Below are 27,220 nucleotides of genomic sequence, written 5' to 3'. Positions count from 1 at the left end.
CTCAGCTTGGAATGCCATGGCCTTTGCCTTCTTCTTGGCCCAGATCCTGTTGTTTGGAGTCCATGAACTTGCTGGGATTCAGGCAAGACATGGGTTCGAAGCCTGGTTCTGCCACTCACATGCTCAATCAATAATTTGGGGAAAATTCATAAGCAGACGACACCTCAGCTATCTAATCTTTAAAACGGGGCTAATAAGCACATCTGCAAAATGAACAGGGTAGTGCCTTTAAAGCCTAAATACAGAGTCTGGCCCATTACAAAGGATTCTGTAAATGATGGCTAATTTTTGAAGGGGCCGTGAACTCCCTGAGACTGGAGCCGTGTCTTTTTCGTGGTTATATCTTCAGCCCTGACTGCCATTTCTGTCATGTAGTAGGTGTTGTATACTTTGTTGAATTTGGTTGTGTCTGTCAGAGAAGAGTTAGCCAATGGGTAATGAGAAATAAATGATTAAATAATTGAGAACTGTATTTTCTTTCCCTAAAGAAATATACCCCATAGAGAGGAAAAAAAAAAAAAAAAAGCAGACTTCTGGAAAGTTTCTGAGCCAGCCCAACTTTCCAGTCGGATCCATGCCTGAGTTAGCACAGCAGTAGATGATTGCAGAGAAGGTTTGTTAATGACCAGCTTTAGGCTTTTAATGACAAAACCCCTCAGCAAGATGTCATCGAAGTTATTGAAGACTTCACTGAAAGTGTTGAAGCTGATGCATTGTAACAAGAAGGTTATAAATCTTGCAGCTTGGGTATACCACCAAGACAAGATGCTGAGCACAGAATCACCCCGCTGTTGTCTGTCAGCATACTCCCTCCCCTCTCCTCCTCTCCTTCCCACCGAGAGCCAGTAAAGGAGAAATACATCCATTTCCCGAAGTAGTGCAGATCTGGCAGCCACCTGCCTATGTCAATTTCAGATCACAGAGGCCCGTTTAACTGGACAAAATGTGTTAAGCACCTGTGTGTTTCTAAATGTGCATTTAAGAAATCTTAAGAATTAAGGAAAGATCTCAAAGGTTAATACATTGACCTTTTAGCAAAACTAACCAATTAAAAATCCATTGCAAGCTCAGAATAGAAACCCAAGTACCTGCATATAGATTTCCACTCCCTATCTACTGCTTTATTGCTTCTCAAAGTAAACCTTTGGCAATTAGTCCCGATGAAGCAGTTCCTCCCGTCGCTCACAGAGAGCTCACAATTTTGGAAACATGTGTGGTCGGATATCAGATTCACTTGGTACCGTTGCTCCTGGCTGAACTGGATGACAGCTAGTCAAGGTAGAATAGAGAAGAAAGAACAGGGGTTGAAGGCTGTGCACAAGAACTGTTAGCGTATGCTAGGGTGCAGACTTGTGGAATATGAAAAGTTACGAAGAAAACAATTTCCAGTACATTTGTGTTCCATCAGCCTTCATACTCAGACCACATACAAACTCAGACAGCCAGAGTTTACCTGAAACAGAGACATGCCAAATGACCTTTCCCTGTCACCTTCTCCCCTACTTCTCTGTAGTGGCACACTTACCTTTGCCTTCTATTCTCCACAGAAAGCATAAGAGAGTAAAAAGTCTGTGCGGGTCTTGGAGAGTAAAGACAGACTAAGTCCTGTGTTCTTGTGGTGTGCCCGCAGCTCAGCTCTGAATGTCAGCAGGACTCTGAATGTCATCTTTCTCACCTGTTAAATGGGACTAATGCTAATTACTATTCTGCCAACCCAAAGTCAGCTGTGCAATAAAATGAGATGATTTCTGTCTCTGTATGCTTTGAATACCTTAAAATATTAGATATTTTCTCATATTGATATATTTACCTTACTTTTAAGGACATCTGTGACTCTGGCCCCAAATCCATAATCTGGACCTCAGTATTCTCCATTGCAAAGAAACGGGATTGGTGTTCCTTATCCACTTGCCTTCATCTGCAATTCCCAGGTTCTGCGGTTTTATTTTCCTGCACGTTTCTCAACTGCTATGATGGTGTGATCAGTTTAGGGGTTTTCGAGAACGTGTGCTGTGACCGCAGGACTGGTGTAGAGCTTGGTGATGCTCACAGTCACCCACACATACACGCACACACACACACACACACACATAGGTGGTTGTTAGACTACTTCGCCAGGCTTATCTGGGTGCCGCACATATTGATAGGATTAGAGATCTACACCATGTGGCACACACACTCTCCTAGAAACATAGAACGTGGTACATCTGCTCCACGGCAGTAGGTTTCTTGGAGTCGCCCATGTGAGAAGCAGCTCAATTACACATCAGAGAATCTGCCCTCGTGCAAAGAATGTGCAAAGTTCTTCTTCACCGTCCCCTTCAGTTGCATTCTGTACGTATGCTGTGCCCCTACAGATGGATATTCCTTTGTGCTCCTTTTTTTTTTTTTTTTTCCCTACAGAGAGAAAGAGAGACAGAACATGAACGGGGGAGAGACAGAGAGAGATGGAGAAACAGAATCCGAAGCAGGCTTCAGGCTCCAAGGTGTCAGCACAGAGCCCCGCACGTGGTTCGAACTCACTAGCTGTGAGATCTTGACCTGAGCTAAAGTCAGACGTTTAATTGACTGAGCTACCCAGGCGCCCCTGCACTCCTTTTTAATTCAGTTCCAACTGCTCTGGGGGTATGATTACTTAAGGATCCCCACTACTTAAGGCCAGGTGAATTTTAAGACTGCTATAAAGACTTAAAAAAAAACATTTAAGATGATTTCAAACTTACCCTCTCCATTTTTTTATGTTAATCTGTCCACTAGTTTTTGTGCAAGGTAGCAGCAAACAGAAGCCCAGTTTTATTTTTATGACTGTAAAGGAGACCTGTAAAATAATTGAAGAAAAATTTACCTGGAGAAAATCAATTTTTCCAATATGAAGAGTAGACTCAATGGAATCTTGAAAAAGGTGAGAAAAAAAAGAGGAAGGATTTGATAATGATTTTTAAATGAAATATATTGGACACATAACATTTTGTAAGTTTAAAGTGTACAACACACTAGTTGGATATATTTAAATTTTGCAATAAGATAACCACCATAGTGTTAGCTATTATGTTACATATTTTGTGGTGGGGACAGTTAAGATCTAGTTTCTTAGCAGCTTTGAAGTTTATAATATAATATAGTTAACCACAATCACTATGATGTGCTTTATTAGCTCTCCAGAATTTATTCATTATTAGTTTCCAGTTTGTACCTTTAAACAACTTATCCCCAATTCCCTCACCCCCCCAGCCAGTGGTGACCACCATTCCATTGGTTTTTTATGAGTAGTTATCTTTCTCTGTCTGATTGATTTCACTTAGCATACGGCCCTCAGGTTCCATCCCTGTTGTCTCAGATGGCAAGTTTTGTGTTTTTCTCATGGCAGAATAATATTTCATTGTGTATGCACACTCACACACACACACACCACAACCTCTATGCACTCATCTGTGGGTGGGCACTTAGATTGTGTCCATATCTTTGGTTATTGTGAATAATGCTGCAGTAAACATAGGAGTGCATATATCTCTTGGCTATCATCAAGAAGACAAGAGATAAGTGTTGGCAAGGATGTGGAAATAAGGGAACTCTTGTACACTGTTAACAGGAACATAAGTTGGTTCAGCTATTACGGAAAACACTATGGAGGTACCTCCAGAAATTACGAATAGAGCTACCATATGATAAAGCAATTCTATTTCTACTTTCCTTTTATTATCCAAAAGAAATTAAAACATGGGTTTGAAGAGGTAATGATTTTTTTTAAAACCTGTTTCGGGAGAGAGCGATGCTAGAATATTCAGTTGATGAGAGAGCTTTTGGAATTGAGAGAAGGTGAACTCACGTTTTCCACTGGGCCATGGTGAAGTGGTCCTCAAGCAGCTGTTTATATTAGCTCTTATTTCCTGATCTCCAAAATAACTTGATTACTACCTGGCCGCTTAGTTATCTAGAGAATGAAAAGGCACTGCTGTGGAACAAGGCTTGTAAAATTTATCTTAGTGGGATTGGCAGGGGTTGCCTGGATAATGGTGTTAATACAGATTCTATTGGACACCTGTGGGCTCATGAAAAGAGTAGGGAGAAGCGGATGGCCAGGTATTAGCCCTTGCTACTCAGGAAACTTTACATGAGTTTCCCAGTGCTTGGGAAAAAAATAGTCCCCATCATAAATTAATACATGGACATTATGTTCTGTAGATGAAGGTCTTCAGTGGGGAGTGACTCTGGGTGCACTAAAGAAACGAGTGTCTGGATTTGCAGTGTTGGTAATTACACTTTAAGCAGTGCTAAGCTCACCAGTTTTATAGCCTTCCTCTCAGTGGTCTTATCTTACCTACTTATAACTTTGACATGGTATAATTGTCAATTGCTGTATAGTACAATAAATGCTGTTTCTGCCCGCTTTCCCAGGTTGGGTGAATAACTGGTTAACTACATCCTATATTATTTTTTCAATAGCAAGAAGAAAAATAGCTGTGTAGAAGAAAATCAGCAATATTATGAACAAAAACATTAAAAATTGGTGCCATAACTGGTTCATGGGCTCCTTACACAACCACAGCCCTTCTTTCAATTAAGCACTTGTTGAATAAGACAGTTGAATAGATGGGAGTTGAGAGACACTTTGATTCTTAAAGACAATACCATTACAATCCTTGGAAGTAAGGAAGAAAACCATCTTCAGAAAAAATGAAAGTTATTAAAAGGTACAAGCACTCATAGGCAGGAACAGTGTGTACAAATATTTTATTTACCATTTTTTAATGTCAAAATTCTTACCAGAATTAAATTTTGGAGTTTTGAGTTACATACTTAGCATTCAGTAGCTGGTCACTAAAAGCATAATGGTTGATTAGGAAATTGAGTCTAGATTAGCAGGAAAACTGAATTCTTCCTGCGAATTTTAAGAAAATATTAGATTTATGTCACCATTTTGCTCTTTTTTTATTTATTTATTTAAAAAAATTTTTTTTTCAATGTTTATTTTTGGGACAGAGAGAGACAGAGTATGAACGGGGGAGGGGCAGAGAGAGAGGGAGACACAGAATCGGAAACGGGCTCCAGGCTCTGAGCCATCAGCCCAGAGCCTGACGCGGGGCTCGAACTCACGGACCGCGAGATCGTGACCTGGCTGAAGTCGGACGCTCGACCGACTGCGACACCTAGGCGCCCCCATTTTGCTCTTTTAAAGAGATAGTAGGTTGTTTTTGCTGTTATGAAAATAGTTTTCATGCTTTGGTATTATGCATAGGTGTTATTTATTTATACTCTTCTGATATTAAACTTGGTTTTGCTGTGACAATAATTGAAATATATGTTGACAGTTTTTAACATATTTAAATACACTTAACCCCTCTGTGCTTCAATTTCGTCATTAGAAAAAGAAAAGTGTTGGGGTGCCTGGGAGGCACAGTTGGGTAAGCCTCCGACCTCAGCTCAGGTCATGATCTCATGGTTCGTGAGTTTGAGCCCCACGTCGGGCTCTGTGCTGACAGCTCAGAGCCTGGAGCCTGCTTCGGATTCTGTGTCTCCCTCTCTCTCTGCCCCTACCCTGCTCATGCTCTGTCTCTTTCTCAGAAACAATAAACATTTTTTTTTAATTAAAAAAAAAGAAAAAGTATTGAACTAGCTGTTCTTTTGGGATCCTTCCAGTTTAAGAATTTTGCGACCCTATAAATATGCTTTCTAGGCAGGTATGTCAAGGATCATATTTTATTAGAACTCTTGATAATTTCTTAGGTTATAAAATAAAGTCTAAGGAATTATAATTGATATCTTTTTTTTAAGCTTTCTTCATTCTTTCTCATTCAGCTACTTAATTTGCAATGTGAACACCTTTCTTAGCTGGGCATAAAATAACACTTTGATTTTCAATGAACTGTTCCTATTGATATTGACTCAGGTTCCAGGTAACATTTTCTTGACCTTCAATCTGGGTGTTTCCTCTTCTATTCACTCATATCAAAAACGAGCCTCACTTTTCTTCCCCTGAGAAAGTAATCCCTTGGAGTTCAGAGTCAGAAGGGTCACCTCAGATTCAAGTTTAACAGAATTACTGTGGAGAACATAGAATCTCAGGGAGGAAATAGAACGAACAAACAGTCCAAAGACTAAGAGTAAAATCCCCAGCTGAACAAGTCCACGGAAGTTACAATCATGAGTAGTAGAATCACCTTTCAAAATATGATCATGGCAAGCCCCACCTAATCGATCAAGTTTTAAGCCAGTTGAGTACGTTTTCCAAGCTCCACCTTAAATGAAGTTTAATTCAGTTACGAAGTGCAGTGAGTTTCACTTTCCTTAGATTTGACTTGAGTGTGAAACTTTTGTGTCTGGGCAAGATCCTGACTTAGAAAGAGGAATCAAGTTGCAGCCTTTTCAGAACTACCTTCCCACCATATTTCTGTGGAGAAGCTTCATATCTGGAAGTCTCTTTCTCTGATTGGAGCGTTTGAGCACAGTCAGGGTTCCTTTTACCCCAAGTTACCGTTAAGGTAGCTTTTTCTTTAATACAATGAAAATATCAGCTTGCTGCTGGAGATGAAAATAGTTCATTTTGGAATAGACAGAAATTCTTAGGGCTTATCTGGAAACGCTATGTGCAGAGGAGAGGGAGGGAGGCTTGTCTCCTTGAATAGGGTCATCTCAGCAACAGCAAAGTCTCCTGTGTGTGAGTGAGATTAGCTAATGAAACAGTATCATGGCCTGAGATTATTTTGTACCATTCTAAAGTTCAGCCACATGTCCCCCCTTGTTTGTGAAATTCCATTATAGGAATCACTGCCTGCTTTAGAGATAAGTGAAACCATTATGGGTGGAGGAAGAAAAGCCATTTGAACCTTGAAGAATTTTAATTGGCGCTGGTGAGGGAAGGTGAACAGGAAGCCACAAATGTCTCAAGTGAAAACATGAATGAGTTTGGGACTAAACATAGATAATGGGAAGAAGGATGTATCATATCTGTTGATGAAATAACTTTTTTCCTCCCTTAACAGGTAGAACTCATTTCTTTAATGGATTTAAACCCAGCCTAAAGTCAAATAATTTTAAAGAGCCACATTGTTTCATGAGTAATTTCAAGTCTAATATGGTTTATAGTTAAAAATAAGCAAAATAAGGGGTGTCTGGGTGGCTTAGTCGGTGAAGTGTCCAGTGCTTCATTTCGGCACAGGTCATGATCTCACTGTGAGTTCGAGCTCCGCATCGGGCTCTGTGCTGACAGTGCAGAGCCTGCTTGAGATTCTTTCTCTCTCTCTTCCTCCTTCTCTCTTGGCTGTTCTCCTGCTCACGCACTCTCTCTCTCTCAAAATAAATAAATGAACACTAAAAAAATAAGCAAAATAGCACAAAAATTAAATCGCTGTGTAAAATTTGAGTATATGAGTGTATATATTAAGTGTATACACCTTTATTGGTAAATCATTTTGTTTTGTGCTTGAGGCCACACTGGTTTAGTGTCTTAAAACATGTTTCTTCCAAAGATGTTCAGTCTATGTTGTGGATCCTATGAAGGAGCAGTTGGCCATTCATTTAAAAAGAAACTTCCAGGGGCGCCTGGGTGGCGCAGTCGGTTAAGCGTCCGACTTCAGCCAGGTCACGATCTCGCGGTCCGTGAGTTCGAGCCCCGCGTCAGGCTCTGGGCTGATGGCTCGGAGCCTGGGGCCTGTTTCCGATTCTGTGTCTCCCTCTCTCTCTGCCCCTCCCCCGGTCATGCTCTGTCTCTCACTGTCCCAAAAATAAATAAACGTTGAAAAAAAAAATTAAAAAAAAAAAAAAAAAGAAACTTCAAAAATATTTCATGGCCACAGTTTCTTGCCCTCATGAATACATGAGGGGAATCTCAAGACTGGGTAAGAAAAATCCTTCAGCATTCCTGGAAGAATAAACAGCATGACCCATTGTGTGTAAGTTTTGTACAGACAGCACATTCTATGAATAGTTTTACACAACAAGGATTTGCTTGATGTAGTGAACGAACATATTCTTTAAAGACAGATAGTTCTGCATTCAAAGCCCGGCTCTGACACCCGTTTGTGTTGTGTGGCCTTGGACAAGTTATTCTGGACTCTGAATATCAGTTCATCCTTTGTGAAATTTTATTTTTGGTGAGGATTAATGGCATACTTCATATCCTGGCAAAATGCCTAGCACATAAATCCCCCAAATGATAACTGTTGCAGTGAATTCTTTGTTACCCAGCATCTATTAACCAGGATTTTCAAAAAACTGTGACTTCCTGATCAGTCATCAAGCATTGATAATTTATGCTTCTCTGATGACCCTGAAATGCATTCTGAATAATTAGAGAAAGATTAAATTATAATCAGTTTAGTTTCAGTGTTAAGTGTATTTTAATTTATTCTCATTCTTTAAAAATTTGTAATCCTTCTGCATGTGGTAACAATTAACAAAAAATATTTGATTAGCTGAAGCACTCCACTTCCTGACTGTCAGGCTAATAAAGAGTGTATTGTACATTGTTGGAACTCAAATTCTGCCCTACAGATAAACTGGGCATTTGCTGGATGGATTCACTTCACACTATCCATTCTCAGGCCCAATGTGTTGACTTATTACCTGTTGGAAATTCTAGACCTAATCCTTAAATATCCTGAAATGATACTGTATACAAGGCCCTGCTTGCATGCTTTTTTATCACAAGGTCATCATGGTGGTCATCCCATCTGATTTTGTGCAGATGAGTAACTAAATCTAGCCCTGAGGGTTGTCTGTTCTTTTCCTATGGATTGCCAGAGACGGACATCACAGCTGACATCAGTAATCAATCTATCTTGGTGTTTCATCAACCTTTACTCTTATCCAATCATGTTTTAGACTTATTTTCATTGGGCTTCTTAGGCTATATAACCTTCCTGATGAAAACTTCACCATGCATTTTATCATTTCTGTGGTCCTTTGAACTTCCCACGTTCTCCTCCCCTCATCTCCCCACCCCCCACCCCACATAAGGTCGTCTGCTGCTTTAAAAGATGGCTTGACAGCTGGCTTGTGTTAAAAGTAGCCTCTTCAAAAAATTATCACTATTCTTGTCCCTTTGTGACCCCAGTTAACAAGGTATTCATTCTCAGGCAAGCAGATTGATTTCAGTCATTTAATTGATCACCATAGGACATAGTAGTATACATTGGTTCTCCTCTGGCCCTATTCTGCCTGCCTTTAAATCCCTGCCTTGCCCTGAAACCCCTCTTCTACATGACAGTCTCTCTTCCACAACGCCCTTCACATCCCAGCTGCCATCCTCAGTACTTAGCCTCGAGTGCAACAGTGACAGTAGATGGAGGGGGATTGTTTCCTTTAGAGGGAGAGCAAGGCCAAGGGGAAACAGGCTGGTGAAGATTTCATGTTGCTTTCCAGGACCACACAGTGCTCGGTCCTGGTGCGAAGGCAGGGTGCCTTGGTGAGGGTGCTCCCGTCGCAATGTAGAAGTCTGCCATGTGATGTCCGGGTGGGCGCTAGCTGAGGAGAGGAAGCCTGGGTGCATTGCCAGACAGCAACAATTAGCATTGTACTCTAATCCTGGGATCTCTCTGAGACTCAGCTCACTAGGTAGCTGTCATTCAGTCCATAAGGTAAGCTCCATGTTACTACTGTTTCTTCCCAAAGTAGTTTCTATTCTCATTACATAGACATTTTTTAAAAGCCAGCAACTCAATGCTATCACCATCACTGTTTCTTATCTATACCAAACGTGTATCTGTTTAGCTACCACAAACATTTTCGTGTTTGACAAACTGTATTTGCATTATAGGGCTATTTTGAATCTTTTGGGAACCGTGAGTTTGAACTTTGGTATCTCAGAATGGTCAATTGGAATGTTTTATTGAATAGGCTACTTTAACAAAATGTGACATTTCCCTAAGTGTAGTAGTAGAAGACCATCTGGCAGAACAAATGGATACATGTTAATGTAAATATAATGCTGCGCTTGCTTCACCAGCACATATACTAAAATACAAATATAATGCTAAAGCATAAGAACACTCACAAAATTGAAGTTTAAATATGTTTACTAGTTTTCTGTACTGATGCAGCATTAGTCACAGAAATGTCATATTAAATATTTGTGTTGGTCAGTGGTTCCAGGGTGTTTATTTGATGTATCTTATTTTTCTGACTTTTGACATTCCTAATACTGTATTCTCTTATAAACATGTGTAATTGCATTCACGCCAAGTCATTTCTTGCTTTCCTTTTATTTAAGGGAGATTTGCTTCTTGAAAAGAAACTATCTTCTTTTTTGTGTTACTATTTAAAATACACACACACACACACACACACACACATATATTTACTTTAACACAAGCACTGTTAAATCTGTTATTGAGAATAATGGTAGGAAGGACGGTTAAGAAATGCCAGTTTCAACTTGTTGAGAAGTATTAATTTTTGTCGATTATTGAAGATTTCTAGATAAAAAAGACATGGTTACCAGCTAGTGAGGCCGAAGAAGGAGGGCAAAGGGAGAATGCAAACATTCTGACCATGGATCGTTGACACAAAGCTTGGAAACTGGCTTGTAGGGTCCAGGAGACCAGGTCCAAAGGGATTCCCCATTAGTTACATCTGTGGTTTGAAATTGAGCTGTGTGGAGCCCCGGGTTGCACAGAGATCTCTTTGGGGACTGTTAGTTTGCATGGAGGTAAGGTGAGGAAGTGGGGCTCCAGGGCACCTCAGCTTTTATTGGTCGTATGTATTAGGAACCCGTAAAAATTTTCATTTGAAAGGAAGACTGTTGCTAAAAAAAGAAAAAATTGGAAAGCCGCTGAATAATAAGGATCTCGTTGTCAGAGGGGAAGCAACAGAACAGCTCCTCTGGGGAAATGAAGCTTAGCCGCCTTGCTCTTTCACTTATGTTATTTCAAACATACAGAAAGATACAGGTTCCCGCATAACTGTGACCCAGATTTAACAAATGTTCGTATTTTGCCACATATATTTTACATTAGAAAATAAATAAATAGGTAAATAAATAAGTGAAAGTGACCATGGTGGAATTCCTTTGTACTCTTCCTGTCCGAATCTCCTGTCCAAGGCCCCCTCCCTGACCTGGGGTGATCCTGAACCTGAAGTTGATGTGTGTCCACTTGTGTATTAGATATGCGTCTTGCTACAAATATATGGATCCATAACCTATTTGTATATGTGGTTTTGTGCGTTACAGCATTCACATAAATGGTGTCCCTCTGTACATACCCGTTTTCAACGATACATTCTTGCAGACTTACCCATGTTGATACTTTTAGGTTTAATTCATTCTTTTTAATGGATCTGTGGTATTTGGATATGTGAACACACCACATTTATTTATTCATTTTCCTGCCGACAGACATTCATAGTCCAGATGATGGACATTTTTTCTTTCACTTTTAGAAACAGTGCTGCTCTGAATATCGTTGAGTAGCTCATGTTTGAAAGGCTTTTCTTATATAGGAGATTATGAAGCAGGCCTTCAGCTAACCCACCTGGTGTCTTTGTACCATTTAGAATGAGGCTCCTTATCCTCAAAACACTTTACATTTTCTGGGAAATGGTCACAAAGACTAAGCAAATCTAAAATCACTTTATTTCAAGGGTGTTCTCTATACTTGTGCATAGTAAAACCCGCATAATCATAACAGTCACCCTGTATATTGGGGATGCACAGCATGAAAACCTGCAGATTATAAAGATTTTGGGTGAATGAGTGTGTTTAACAGGTTAGCAACTGTAATCTAAAATGCGGGATTTGTGCTGAGTATTCACATGAGGTCTTTCTAGCTAAAGGTAAGGGCTGGGAAAAAGTTGTATCTTCTTCAGAGATATGTTGCAAATGAAGAACACAGGGAAGATGTATAAGGCTTTTTTTGTTTGTTTTCTGGTCACAGAAGACCAGGGACAGGTAAAGTGATATCGTATAGAGGTTTTATTTTTCAGTTGCCCCTTTCCAGAACACTGCCCTCAAGCCCCTTCTTGTAGACATGTATACAGTACGACACAGGCTTCTACCAGGCTTCATCTACTAACTCAACAGAATTGCCTTCTCCAGGAAGGCAAGCTGTCCAGGGACGGCTATGTCTTTGCTCTGGGAAAGGAAGTTTGAATTGTATTGGGCTGAGGTGTCATGCTGTGAGCCTCCCGCTGGGGCTGGTGCTGCAAGTGCCAATACATTGAAATGCGTTCCTGGAAAGTTCCTTTGCTACTCACTAGGTGGCTTTGCTGGAGAGGAAAACAACCCCAGAACAGGCAGCACCATCCTGTCTATTGTTTATGGGAGTGTGGTAGGGAGCAAACTCTGCCCTGCTTTCGAAATCTTGAAAGCCGTATTATTTGCTTTTGCAAAGTCCTTGAAATTAGATGTTGCAAGAGACAGCCTAGCAGGAAACTCTCTTAGGTGCCTAGAGTTCCCTTCTCGACCCTGTCCTGGGCAACATTATTAATCAGTGATTTGGGTGAAGAGTTGAGGGAATGCATTTCCCATTTGCAGATGAGAAAAGGCTCCCTGGGACAGAGCAAAACCAAGTTTGCTGCTACTTTTATGGTGGTTTGTTCATTTTCATCAAAGAGGTCTTAGCTTAAATTTCACCTCCTCATACAGGCTTTCCCTGAGGAGCTGACTAATACATGACCTTCATTTCCAATCAGTTTTTACCTGTTTTCTTTATCTGAAATTGTATTTCTTAGTTGTTTAATGGTTTTCTGACACATCTCCACAGACTGCAAGCTTGATGAGAGAAGGGACCGTGCTTCCCTGATCATTTCTGGCACCCCAGGACATAGCATAGTTCCTGGCACATAATAGGAACTTAATAAATTTTTGTTGATTGAATGAAAGTCATGGGAATCATTGAAGAATATTAGGCAAGGAAGTGATATGATCGGATTCCTCATTCAGAAATGAAATTTGGAAGGAGTCAACACAAGAAGCCCGGTACGCATTGTTGCATATGCCTCACGGAAGCTAACGTGTGTTTAAAAGTTTGCCGTGCTTGCGTTCACAGTGCGGGATCTGATTATAAGGTATAATAGCATCACTCGCAGTTTTTGTCTGGAATGGTATCTCCCATCCTTGGCACCGCTGAGCACTCACATTAATATTAACATTCTAAATGATGCCCAGAAGGCAATGACTGGGATGATCTCATAACAGGGAGAGGGCGGTTAGTTTTTGCTAAGATCGCTAAAGAACTATCAGATAGAAGACTAAACAGATTCATTTTGTGTTGTTGGAGAGGGCAGAACTCAGGCCAGTGGGGGCCCATTACATGCAAGAGAGTTTCAGTTTGACATAAGACAGAGCTTTCTAACCGTTAGTGGGGCTGAGTAAGGGAGTGAGTGTCCTCAGGAGATCATTAGATACTTGTCAATAGATGGCATGGAAGCAGATGCCGGGTGCCCATCTGTCAACGACGCTGTTGAGAGGATGTCTGCCCCGTGTGGGAGGGTCATTCCACAAGTGTGTGCAACCGCCTGATATTTATTGAGTACACAAACTGCACTTGCTTCCGTGGAGGATGCAGAAATATATAAGACACAGCTGCTATCTGGACACGATCACCTTCCAATCCTAAATTCTGTTCATTTCAGGGAGTTTCAGCCAAGGCCCTGATGTAATTCTCGCATCCTCTACATTAGAACAGTCTGAAGTGATGAAGTCCCAAAACATCGCCAACCTACTGGTAGCACTTAACTTTACGCCCAGCGATACGAGGATGGTGCGGACTGCCGCATCCTAGCCAAGTCCTACTTTTGCCCCCAGTTGAAACTCTGGCTTTGCTTTTGCAACAGAAATGATGATAGCATGTAAAAGTTTTCTTCCTCCGCCTTTTGTTCACTTCTCTTCTGGTTTTGAAAGTTAATATGAATTCTGAGCTCAGGATGACATGTGTTGGCTTTATTTAATCAAACTCTGTTGAGATAAATATTTTTGCATTAGAACTGGATCACTGTGATTCTCACCGATGACAAAAAAACATGAATTATAGAGACTTTATGAAATTATAAGTAAGCACACTTAATTCTTTAAAGTCAAATCTGCTCCAATCAATCACAAAGTGTTTGACTTGGAAACCTCCTTCAACACAGGAGAGAACATTCATAAATAAATGTCTGGATGGAACAGTTTTGGGGGTTACATGTGGATATCATGTTATGAACCTAACATTTTGGTTTGAAGTTTCTGGCCTCTGTCAATGACAGTTGTCAGTGAAGTTGGCCGTCACCTGGATACAGCCTCTCTGTCTTGCACACATTGCAGAAACAAGTGTGTTGGGACCTCATTAATGTAGGTAATGCCTGCTGTAGTCACTGATCCACATGCTATCACAGTGATCTGAGAGATTAACATGTTTCCTTAGGCTACTTAACAGAACACTGGGGGCCACCTTGACCCTGAGTAGATCTGCAGCCCCAGATATTTAATGTTTGCTTTCGTACTATATTAGTAAATATACAAGACACTTGAATAGTCTTTAAACATATTCCTTTGCTGTAGAGTCTGGGGACTTAGTTATTCCCTCCATTGGCCAAAGTCTCTTTGTATGTGTTTACTTTTCATTTGTTGACCTTAAAATTAATCTAGTTTAAATTTATGTTCTCCAAATGTAATTCAGATTAATGTGTTCCAATAAGAGATATAGTCCAAAAGGAATGCACAATGGAGACAACTTTCCCAAGCCATTGCTTGGAAGTCACCAAGAATGATTTGCTAGCAGGGCCTGAAGTGTCCATTTAGTATTTTCTGTGAAGAGTTTTAAAGGATATTAGCTGGAGAAACAAAAAAGAAAATTGCAAAATTAAAAATGTTAAAATGGAGGTTTGCATATTCTCACCAGGGAGAAAATATTGCTCCTACATTACTCCTTTTTAATACTCTGTTTTTTGCACTCTTTAGAGCAAAGATTTGGAGAACTGCTTCTTAATCTTGCCCGCAACACTGGGGAGATCTAATAAATACTGACACTCGAGGGCACCTGGGTGACTCAGTCACTTAAGCATCCAACTTGGACTTAGGTCACGATCTCAAGGTTGGTGAGTTCCAGCCCTGTGTGGGGCTAGCTGCTGTCAGCGCAGAGCCCTCTTTGGATCCTCTGCCTCCCTCTCTCTCTGCCCCTCTCCTGCTCTCTCTCAAAAATAAATAATAAAAAATAAAATAAAATAAATACTGACACCTGGATTCCACCCCCAGTGGAAAAAGAATTTTTTTTAATTAACATCCCTCATCTCATATAGTGATTCTAATTTATTTTTTCAAACTTCTTTTGAGATGTAACTAACAGTGTATATATATATTTTTTATTTTTTAAATGTTAATTTTTGAGAGAGAGAGAAAGAGAGAACGAGAGCATGAGCAGGGGAGAGGCAGAGAGAGAGGGAAACACAGAATCTGAACCAGGCTCCAGGCTCCGAGCTGTCAGCAACAGAGCCCGAGGCGGGGGCTCGAACTCACGAACCGTAAGATTGTGACTTGAGCCAAAGTCAGAGGCTTAACTGATTGAGGCACCCACGCACCCCAAACAGTGTATAATTGTAAGGTGTACAAGGTGATTAATAGATGTATATGTATATAGTAAGTGATTACCACAATAGGGTTAATTAACACACTCCATCAACTCATGTAATTTTTTTTTGTTTTTGAGATGAGAACATTTAAGTTCTACTCTAAGGAACTTTCTTTTTTTTTTTAATTTTTTTTAACGTTTATTTATTTTTGAGACAGAGAGAGACAGAGCATGAACGGGGGAGGGGCAGAGAGAGAGGGAGACACAGAATTGGAAGCAGGCTCCAGGCTCTGAGCCATCAGCGCAGAGCCCGACGCGGAGCTCGAACTCAGGGACCGCGAGATCGTGACCTGAGCTGAGGTCGGATGCTTAACCGACTGAGCCACCCAGGCGCCCCAGGAACTTTCAAATATGTAATACAATATCGTTTCGTGTGGTCACCATGCTATGCATTAGAACATAATCATAACTAACTCCAAATTTGGGCCCTCTGTCCAACATTTCCCCATTTCCCTCACCCCACAGGCCCTGGAAACCACCATTCTATTGTTTCTATCAGTTTGGATTTTTTAGATTCCACATATAGTGAGATCATACAGTATTTTTTTTTTCTGTTTGACTTATCTCACTTAGCATAATGCCCTCAAAGTCCATTCATGTTGTTGGAAATGGCACAATTTCTTTTTTTTTAATTAATTAATTGATTTGAGAGAGAGCGAGTGAGCAAGTGTATGCACACATGTGTGGGGAAGGGACAGAGAGAGACAGAGAGAGACAATCCTAAGCAGGCTCCGCACTGTCAGCACAAAGCCCAAGGGTGGTCTCATGAACCATGAGATCATGACCTGAGCCGAAATCAAGAGTAGGATGCTTAACTGACTGAACCATGCAGGCACCCCAGAATTTCATTTTTTTCTCATAGCTGAATGGTATTCCATTGTATATGTACACCACATCTTCTTTATCTATTCATCTGTACATGAACACTTTGGTTGTTTCTATACCTTGACTGTTGTGAACAATGATGCAGTGGACAAGAAAATGCAGAACAGAGATTCTAATTTAAGTGTGTGGAGCATGGCCCTGGCATTAGGGATTTTACAAGTTCCCCAAGAGATTGTCATGGACAAATAATGCTGAGAATCATTGATATGTATATTTGAAATATGCTATAGGAATATGAGAATTGGAAGAATTAGATGCTTGTGCTGACACTGACAGCTTGTCTAAAATCATGATAGGGGAGCCTGAGTGGTTCAGTGGGTTAAACGTCCGACTTCGGCTCAGGTCAAGATTTTGTGGTTTGTGAGTTTGAGCCCTGCATTTGGACTTGTGTGCTGACAGCTCGGAGCCTGGTGCCTGCTTTGGATTCTCTCTCTCTCTCTCTCTCTCTCTCTCTCTCTCTCTCTTTGCCCCTCCCCTTCTCACTCTCTGTCTCTGTCTCTCAAAAATAAGTAAATATTAAAAAAAAATTTTAAAGATGAAATCATGATAAATCTTTGGAGAATCTTTAATTTTAATTTAATTTTATTTGTTTATTTTTTGGAGAGTGTCTTTTAGATCCAGCTTCCATTTATGTCCCTAGGATACAGCTCTAGATGGAAAATTACTGGGTCAAAATTATGCACTTTAACATGTATAGCTATATATTTTCAAATTGATTTCTAGAAATTAACTTTTTTCTTAATTCTTGTTAGGATACCTATTTTGCCATGGCTTCACCAATACTGAGTGTTATTGTCAAAACACACACATAAATGCAATACACACATTGATAATTTGGTATGATGTGTGTGTGTGTGTGTGTGTGTGTGTGTGTGTGTGTCTGCATGTATGTTTTTGTTGTTTTCATTTGTATTCCATTTAATTTCAGAGAAGACCAAATGTTTTATTGTCAGTTGTTTGACTTTCTTCTGTGAGGTGTCTGTTCATGTTTTCTGAACATTCTATTGTGGTTTTCATATTTAGGATGTGGTTTAAGAGAATGATAGTGATTATAATAAATGAATGTCATTTCCCCTAGCAATTCACAGAAAGTATTTAGAAACAATAGTGATTCTAATATACTTGGTAAAATCTTCAATTTATTTATATCTTTAAACATTTCACTGATTCATTATAATCTTAGATGCAGTTTTACACATTTTAAAAAGCTTAAAATGAAATTTTAAGGTGCATTACATAATGACATCATATGGAGCCATCTAAAGGAGGATGGAATGAGAGAGAGAAAATGAGAGAGCGAGCACCTCCTTCTGGACTGTGACGCTCTGGTTCCAGGAAGCATGGCCTCAAAACTAGAGTTTAGAGCTTTCCCTTTACTCTTCACACTAATGGGACACTTTATTATCATTTCCCTGTAACTTCATTTGCCTCCAGTGTCAGCAGATCAAGTGGCATATCCCTTAGCTGCCTACTGGTACAGAGACACATGCATTATGGAAGCCTATTATCAATTTAGTGACGATGATGAAGAAAAACACGCTGCTTGTTACTTCCTTATTAAACCCCAAGTTGTTTTTATGATTCCTTAAATCTAGGCCAAATTTTGCTTTAATCTCTCAGACATATCCCAAATTGGAGGCAAACATAAATGTATTCCATTATCTTTTTCCAGCTATACATGATTTATGTCCTCTCTGGGTGAAAATATGTTCACATGATTTTGCTATTGTGATAAATTGAAGGTGTGATATTACAAGCCAGGATTTGGAACAAGAGAGACTATGAAAATTAAAGCTTCTGTTTACATGCAGGATACTTTTTTAGTTGTCACTGAATTTTTTAGTCAGTAATCAAGATGTCTCTGTATAAAAGATGTAAACATTCTTCAGTTTTCTGGAACATGGCAATTTTCCAAACCTCCTTTTTATTTTCCTTGCTTATTTTATATAATGCCTTTACTTCCTTGATGTGCCTTTTCCTTTTCTTCATATACTCTTCTGTGTTCACTGCTATTTTTTTTTTTTTTTTTTACCCTTAATGCCCTTTCTATTTCAAAATGGGCAACATAGAAGGTATGGGGCTCAATTCAGCCTGGCTTGGAATGGCTTTGTGTAAATAAGACACTTGTGTTTTATGCTTTTCAAACTTAAGGAGTAAAAATGACTTCACTTTAGTGAAAAGAAGCATCGCCATGTTTTAAAATTACAGGCTTTTTTTTTTTTTAATTTTTTTTTTCAACGTTTTATTTATTTGTGGGACAGAGAGAGACAGAGCATGAACGGGGGAGGGGCAGAGAGAGGGAGACACAGAATCGGAAACAGGCTCCAGGCTCTGAGCCATCAGCCCAGAGCCCGACGCGGGGCTGGAACTCACGCGAGATCACGTGAGATCACGTGAGATCTCGCGAGATCTCGCGAGATCGTGACCTGGCCGAAGTCGGACGCTTAACCGACTGCGCCACCCAGGCGCCCCTAAAATTACAGGCTTTTAGGGCCGAGAGGAACCATGGAAATCATCGAATCCATCCTTCTTGTTTTATGGATTAAAAGCTATCATGCAGTCATTCTGTCATAGGTAAACCGCTCCCTGTACTCATGGGTACGCTTCATATATCCTGCCCTCTTTGCTTCCTTGGATTAAATTGAGCCAGAGGTAGACGAAACGATACTAGTTAAGTGTAGACATTTGAAGTTAGACAGACATGCCTATCTTGCAGTTCTGAGATCTTGGGCAAATCGTTTTACTTTGCTGAGTTTCAGTAAACTAGGGCTAATTGTATCAACCATATCAAGTCATTAGGAGGACTGAGTTATGTTGTGCTTGTAGAATATTTCCTTCAGTGTCTGAAAAACAGTGAGTGTAAAAGAAATGGAACCTGCTTTTATCAATATCCTTCTTCTTTAATTTTTTTAAGGTTTATTTTATTCCTTTCTGAGACAGAGCATGAGTGGGGGAGGGGCAGAGAGAGAGGGAGACACAGAATCAGAAGCAGGCTCCAGGCTCTGAGCTGTCAGCACAGAGCCTGATGCGGGGCTCGAACTCACAAGCCGTGAGATCATGACCTGAGCCGAAGTCAGTTGCTCAACCGACTGAGCCACCCAGGCGCCCCTCATTATCCTTCTTGTCCATCTCCTCTTGTAGACTATGAGTTCTCAGAGCTACCATGTCCTGCTTATCCTCTATGCCCTACCCCTTGGCACAGCATCTCATTCCAAGGCATCTCCTTGGATCAGACTTGCAATTCCTTGAGCCCAAAGTCTTGGAGTTCGTTTGTCTTTTCTCTTTTTTTTTTTTTTGACTCCTCTCTCTCTTTCATCTACAAATACCTAGGTTTGAGCTGTCACACATTTTCCTGGGCTAATGATATAGGCTCTTAACTGGTTTCCCATTTCTCTCTCTTATAACAGCCAAAGTTATCCTCTTAAAATGTAAGTCAGATCATAAAAATATCCTGCCTGTAGCTCTTTAATGGCTTTCCATTTCACACAGCATAACAGTGAAACCTTTAACTTCTATTCAAACTCTTGGACCATCTCTATTATTTTTCTCTCTGCCTTATTCCACTCCAGCCACCCTTGCTTTCTTGCTGTTCCTGAACACTCCAGGCACATGACCACCTAGAGGGAAGAGCAGTCCTATTTTTAAAGAAAGGTCATTGATAGCCCATCCGCATATTTTAGAATATGTCTACTTGCTTTCCTATAGGAATAGAGGTGGCCTCAAGCAAAATTAACATATCCAATTAGATGGATTAGTAACAAAGATGCCTAACTAAAGGAAGATGACTCTTTAGGAACCTAAGGTGGGAAACCAATCAAGACACAAGGTAGATGTAAGAGTGCTTATGCTGAATTTACAGGATTTTTGGCCTTGTTAGCTCCTTTCTTCTTTAGATTTCATTATCTTAGCTAACACGTGCTTCACTCCTATTTTTTTGTCTGTAGTTTCTCTCTCTAGTCTGATACACTATTTATTCTACTTTTCTGGCTGTTTAACTTTTTTAAGATTTTAGTTAGTTCATCCCAGATGTAGCATAGATTACATATTACCAGACTCTCCACTCTGCAGCATCCCTACATAGTTTCTTCTCAGGCAACTCTGCCTGAATGTAGCTTGAGCCCAGTATGGCTGGCTCAGACCGAAGCATGCGAGTATACCAAAACGCGTCTAGAACAATTCCTGTGATTGAGCATTAGGTTTACTGTTGAGTCGCCCATCAGTTAGGACAAAAAGGGAAAATACTATGGGCTGTATACTTTTCTTTACCCAATAAGAGGATACACGCCAGTTCTTCAAGAAGCAAAACAGTATAATCTCCTGATACTAAAATTAACACTTGAGGGGCCGGGGTAGCTCAGTCAGTTAAGCATCTGACTTCAGATCAGGTCAAGATCTCACAGTTGGTTTGTGGGTTTGAATCCTGAATCAGCTCTGCGCTGACAGTGCGGAGCCTGCTTTGGATCCTCTGTACCCCCCTCTTTCTCCCCCTGCCTCACTCACACTTCCTCTCAAATATAAAAATAAACATTAAAAAAAGAGAAGATTCTTTAAAATAAAATAAATAAACAAAGTTAACAGTTGACTGTGACATTATCAGGAACTTGCTGTGTGTCATGTAAAAATGAGAACTCATGTTGAGCTGACAACATATTGAAATTAATATTTCCCTTGATCTATATTGAAATTCTCTATGAAGTCTTAGCATCATTATAATAAGAAAATGGAAGACACATCAGGGCAATTATAATGTGATTGCAAATTAGAGCATTTTATCTTTGAAATGCAATAAAAACTTTCTATACTATTTGGTGGATGGAGGACATAGACTAGGATAGGCTATGTTTTCAAATTTAATTCACTTAATAATAACTTTGAATGCAAAAGATGGCTCTTTGCGAACATGGTGATAACTTTGATGGTCTTTGGGGACCCCTGTGGTGCAGTGAAAATAAACTGAGACTTAAACCAAGAATCCTGGGTCTTGTTTTTGCCAAAAAACATGTGACCATAAACAAGTCACTTGACTCCTTTGAGACTCTTTGGCATCACTTGTGAAATGAAGACTCACTACAGCTCTCCGATTCTGGGTGGTGTTTTGACTTTTGCCTGCTTTGAATGAAGTGGCCCCAAAATTTCAACACGTACAGGCCTCTCCTGTGCTACTAATTATAGCGGAGGCTAATCCTCTGCGATGAAGTTGACCTTGCCGGCCACCCTGCAATGCTGTTGCAGTTTGAAGGCATGAGCAAAAGGGAAGACATGCAGAGAGTCCAAGCAGACAGCTGGGCAAGGCCCTTCAGAGGGCATTCTCCTGGCCAGTGATGGCTCTGCTCTTCAGCTGTGCTTGTTCAGAAAATGAAATGTTGCCAGCATTCCCAGAGCATATCAGTTTCTCACGTAATAGGCACATGTCTAGCAACTTGCAGGACCCCGATATATAAACCCAAATGTCAATTTATTAATTCATGACTTGAAATACAACTGTCCAGGATGTAAGATATTTGGAGCAATCAATCAACACATCCTCTTTCTGGAAGAAAGTTGTCAGGGAAACAGAAGAAAAGCTCACAATCTGGCTAGGTGATCAAAGCATGGCTAGGACTAAGAGTATCATCTTTTAGCCTGATGCACCCCTCTCTATTATAATGCTGTTCCTCCAAGGGAGGCACCAAAAAGTTACACTAGTTGTCTGGGACATCCAGTCCCTGGATTTGCTGAGCACACATTGTGTCCAGAATTCTGTCCAATCCTTATGTTTCCTTGCTGCATCCTGTCTTTAGGTGTAACTACACCTTCCAGTTCTGTGCTGGGGGAAACTGTGTTGCTTAAGAGTGTCTCTGAGGGGCGCCTGGGTGGCGCAGTCGGTTAAGCGTCCGACTTCAACCAGGTCACGATCTCACAGTCCGTGAGTTCAAGCCCCACGTCGGGCTCTGGGCTGATGGCTCAGAGCCTGGAGCCTGTTTCCGATTCTGTGTCTCCCTCTCTCTCTGCCCCTCGCCCGTTCATGCTCTGTCTCTCTCTGTCCCAAAAATAAATAAACGTTGAAAAAAAAAACTTAAAAAAAAAAAAAAGAGTGTCTCTGCAGTTGTCTGCTGTCACCCCTTTTTATACAGCAATGCTCCTCTATCTCATTGAGCACTGGGCATGCCTTTTGTTCCCCTGTGTTCCACCCACACCATGCTGTATGATTCCTCCTCCTGTGTATTTTGGCAGTAACAAAAGGGATTCTTTCCGGGATCTGCATTCCCATGGTGTGAGCTATGCCCAGGCCTAAATGCCAGAGGAGGGGAGAGGAGGATGAGAAGGAGGCAGAGCAAAGTGTGAGGGGAGTGGCTACTCTCAAAGCCACATCATTTGTCTTTGCTTTGTCCTTGCTGGGTTCCAGCCCTGGAGAGTGAATGTTTGGTTTAGCAACGCAAATAGTAGTCGGGGACTCTCATTTTGCAGACCTTGAATATTTACCCCCCCCCCAGGGAAAACCGAATCCTCAAGAGTAAAATGAATTATCTCCTTGGCTAATTAGCTAGGACATAACAAAATTCTCAGGAGGATCATCCCATCTGAGAATTTCTATAATGTATGCTTGTTTTTGCAGAGTCGATCTCTTCTTATTCTGTAGCCTGTCCGTCCTATAGCTCATTTCCTCACAGAAAAGGCGAAGTTGTCAAGTAGGCAAAATCTCTTCCTCTTTCCTGCACCTTTCTGCCTTCCTCCCCTTTCTCCGCCTCATCACTTCTGATACTCAAGAGTGACCTAAGGCACTCAGTCCCCTCAGGTTGTCCCAGTTCTTCCATATGCCTGCTCTACTAATTCTCGCTTCAGGAGATGAAATGCCACCCCCTGACACCTGCCCACATTAACATCCTCCGCACACTCTTCTCATTGCCTTGTATTAGGCTGGTTGCCATGCTTGGCACTCAGTGGACAGACCAATATCCTGCTAAAGTATTAAATGGTTTTATACGTTACTCTTTTCTAGTGGACATATGGTAGCTTTTCTAACATCATCCGACATGTCCTTTGAGCTATTCATTTGGTCCCCATTTCGGCCACCTAATTTCAGTAAGCAAGGCTCCACCCTTAGCTTCCAAGAGGAGCTCTAATTAGTTCAAATCAATCAGAACAACACTCGACCGGAGCATAGAGATGGGTGTAACCTAAGCAGAGATAAAGAGAGGCAAGAAGACATTTATTGGCATTTCTACAAAGATTATTTTCCTCTCTTCCATTATAGCTGTGAAAGGGGACCCTTGATCCTCCTCATGTGATGCGGGAAAGGGAAGTCTGGGACTCTGGTCACTGTGTTACATTCACAAGGGGGACTGAGGGAATCCTGAGGCTGAAGCAGATATAGAAGTCAGAACAGACAAATGGAGAGACCCTGGATCCTTGGTGAGATCATTTGAGCTGCTGGATCAAATCTTACCTTAAGCCATTATGTCTCTCAACTTTTAATTACCTAGGTCTATTAATTCCCTTTATTGTTTAGGTCTGAATCTTTGTTAGTCTCAAAAGAAAGAGTTTTAGAAAATATTCTCTTGTAATTTTAAAAGGTTTAGTGGAATAGAGTAAAGCCATAACTCAAAAGAATTCATTAAAAAATTTTTAGACATTTTTTTTAAATGTTTATTTTGAGAGAGAAGGGGGGGAAAGGCAGAGAGACAGAGAGAGAGAGAGAGAGAGAGAGAGAGAGAGAGAGAAAGAAACAGGCTCCACACTCAGCACAGAGCCTGATGCGGGACTTGATCTCACAGTTGTGAGACCTGAGCTAAAATCAAGAGTCAGACGCTGAACCAACTGAGCCACCCAGGAACCCCAAAGAATTCCTTTTTACTGATGAAATTACATGCATTGTAACAGACTTTATAGGATCCCTCACCTTATAATATTTAGGTTATGTAAAGCTAAAAAAAATCTAGCTTTGACCACAAGGAATGAACTCTATAAAGCATATGTCCATCAGCCCCTATATAGAAGTAACACCCAAACTATTAATTTCTCTGTTTGAGAAGACCCTAAATCATCTGGGAATCTTGCCTCTAAACCTATTCTTGGTTCACATTTACGTAATATACCCATATTATCCACAGCTATAACTGAACCCAAGTCTGTCTGTCTGACACATGGCAAAGCCAGTCACTGAGAAATCAGAAATGCAGCAAAGAAACTGAGAGGCAGCCAGAGGAGAAGATGGGGGGTGGGCAAGCCTTAATCTCCCCAAAGGAGGAAAGAACAAGTTTTTTTTTTTTTTTATAAGTACAGGGGTTGAGATTACATACATCTTGATACAAGGGTAGGGGAATTTGAGATTATTTATGAGTAAAGTTAGGAGTATGAACATTAAGCAAGGCATGTATATAACATGCATCCCATATTCACCTTGGGGTGGAGACTTAACATCAGAATGAGGCAAAATTCAGCCCCTGACATCAGGAGGTTATCTTAGGACAAGGACAAGGCACTATCAGCATGTTTCGAGAGCTGGTACAAACTGAATGGGGTCTTGGGCTCCTTATCTCTCGTAAGGAATGCAGGGCCTTGCTGAAACCACATTAGTTGACCTTGAGTCCAGGCTTCTGCGGAGATAGCTAGTGGATTTGTTAGTGGGGACTGAAACGACACAGTAACTGATTAGTGGGAAACAGTTCTCTGAAAAACAAGCTTTAAACTTTCTGGGAGTTTCAACCTCATTAGCTCTCCAGGGCATAGTTTCACAGCAGATGATTAGCATGGAGTAGTAGAGACATAGATTTGGGAAGAAGATTTGAATTCTCTCATTTGCCGTGTTACCTAATCTCTTCTAAAAAGTTGTCCCTGCATTTGTATAAAGGGAACCATGTCAATGTCACAAAATTGTTTGGCAATTAAGTGAAACAATGTGTAAAAAGTGTGCACTGGCATGGGGTTGTGGGCTGTGCCTGATGCATTGTGCTTACTCTGAAAGCAGTGTTTTCCGTGACAACATTTCCCAGTGTATACGTACATCTTAAAGTTACACAATGTTATATGTCCATTATAGCTCAGTAAAGCTGGGGGAAAAGTGGCATTTCCTTCTTCCCAAAACAGTGACAGAATCTAGTTGAGTAATTAAGGGTATGGAGTTAGAGAAGGACTGGCTCGCTTCAAACCCTGGTTTCTCCACTTCTGGGATTAATGGGGAAGGGCAAGGTAATTTACACCATCCCTTCCTCAGTTTCTTCATCTATAAAATGGGGGTAATAATAGCACTTTCTTTCTTCCTGGGACTCCTGAGAGGATCGATAAGGTAGAAGGGGTGTATGCAGGCCAGAGGCATTTGGGGGCAGACTGTGGGGGTGGAGATGAAGGCTGGTTGCAACATAAGTCCCATCAAGTAGGGGTTGTTTGAGGACTGGCTTGGAGGAGATGAGAATGGAACAGCGCAGACATTCAGCAGAAAGCTCTCGGGCAGAGGGAACAGCTAGGATGGAATCTATGAGTTGGGATCTGGCCTGGCATGGCCCGTCGATAGCAAGGAGGAGCAGCATGGCTGGAAAGGCATGGGTGAGGGAAAAGGAGTCATCGAGGAAGAGAGGGAACCTGTATGAAGAGATCCCATAGGGCAGGACAGGCCTTTAATGACACCGGCTTCTACTTTGACTGCAGTAGGAGTCATTGAAAGGTTTTATGCAGAGGATGGCAGTGTCTGGTGTGTGTTCTCAGTGAACCACTGGATACTCCACTGGGAAGAGATTTAGGTTGTGTGTTGTTAGTCTGTCAGGGCCACCACACCACAGACTGGGTGACGTCAACAGTAGAAATTTACTTTCTTACATTTCTGGAGGCTGATGCCCGAGACCAAGGTGCTAACAGGGTTGATTTCTGGTGTGGCATTTCACCTGGGCTTGTAGACAGCTGCCTTCTTGGTGTGTGCTTATGTGGCCTTTCCTCTGTGTGCGTAGAAAAGAGAGAAAGAGAGAGGTCTCTGGTGTCTCTTCCTCCTTTTATAGGGACACCAGCCTTATAGGATTAGGGTCCCAACCTTATGACCTCATGTAACCTTATGACCTCATGTAATAGAGCCTTGAAGTCTCTATCTCTGAATACAGTCACATTGGAGGTTAGAACTTCAACATAAGAATTTGTCAGGGTACAAAATCTAGCACATAACTACTGTATGATTGTTAATTTTATCTGTTAACTTAGTAGGCTATGGTGGTCAGCAATTGGATCAAACACCAATCTAGACGTTGCTATGAAAATATCTTTTAGTTGTGATTAACACAAGTAAACCTTGAGTAAAGCAGGATGCCTTCTATAATGTGGATGGGGCTCACCCAATTACTTGAAAGCATTAGGCAAAAAAGACTGAGGTCCTTCAAAAAAGAAGAAATTCTGCTTCCAGACTCTCTTTGGACTTGAACTGCAATTTTAACTCTTTCCTGGGTTCCTGGACTGGCCTGAAGACTTTGTACTTCCTCGTTCCCATAATCATGCAAGCCAGTTCCTTGAATTCTCTCTCTCTCCCTCCTCCTCCATTGGTTCTATTTCTCTGTTTCATTTGTCACCTGTAATAGAAGTAGAAGGGGTGGGATTAGGGGCATAAGTCAGACAGCCATTGTAGTGGTTAATCTAGGGGTCAAGTGAGATGTCTCAGAACATTATGCTCTTAGACTTAATTTGTATGATTTCCTATGTGTAACAATATACTTGGATTTGTATTATATTACCATAATTTGTAGTATTGTGGAATTATAATATTGAAGTGTATATATCATAATATAGCTTGGGTTATTTACATCTTCTCTGTAAGATATTACATGATATTCATACTA

General features: G+C 40.8%; 1 protein-coding gene across 3 annotated transcripts in view; it reads left to right on the top strand.

Annotated features, from left to right (window-relative positions):
• The window catches only part of LOC121037505 (cytosolic beta-glucosidase), a 134,794-nt gene that overhangs the window by 50,664 nt on the left and 56,910 nt on the right, over positions 1-27,220 (top strand). Inside the window, exon 5 of one of the 3 annotated variants that reach the window (XM_040486945.1) lies at positions 2,758-2,888. The exons of the other annotated variants lie outside the window; for them this stretch is intronic. Coding sequence (XP_040342879.1) covers positions 2,758-2,873 — 116 coding nt within the window. The 3' untranslated portion in view covers positions 2,874-2,888. Of the gene's footprint in view, positions 1-2,757; positions 2,889-27,220 lie in introns of those variants that run through there. 3 annotated transcript variants of the gene reach the window in all.

This window comes from Herpailurus yagouaroundi, unplaced genomic scaffold, assembly GCF_014898765.1.
Source record: "Herpailurus yagouaroundi ecotype Mexico unplaced genomic scaffold, PumYag 28, whole genome shotgun sequence".
Lineage (NCBI taxonomy): Eukaryota > Metazoa > Chordata > Mammalia > Carnivora > Felidae > Herpailurus > Herpailurus yagouaroundi.
This window is presented reverse-complemented; position numbering and strand designations above follow the sequence as displayed.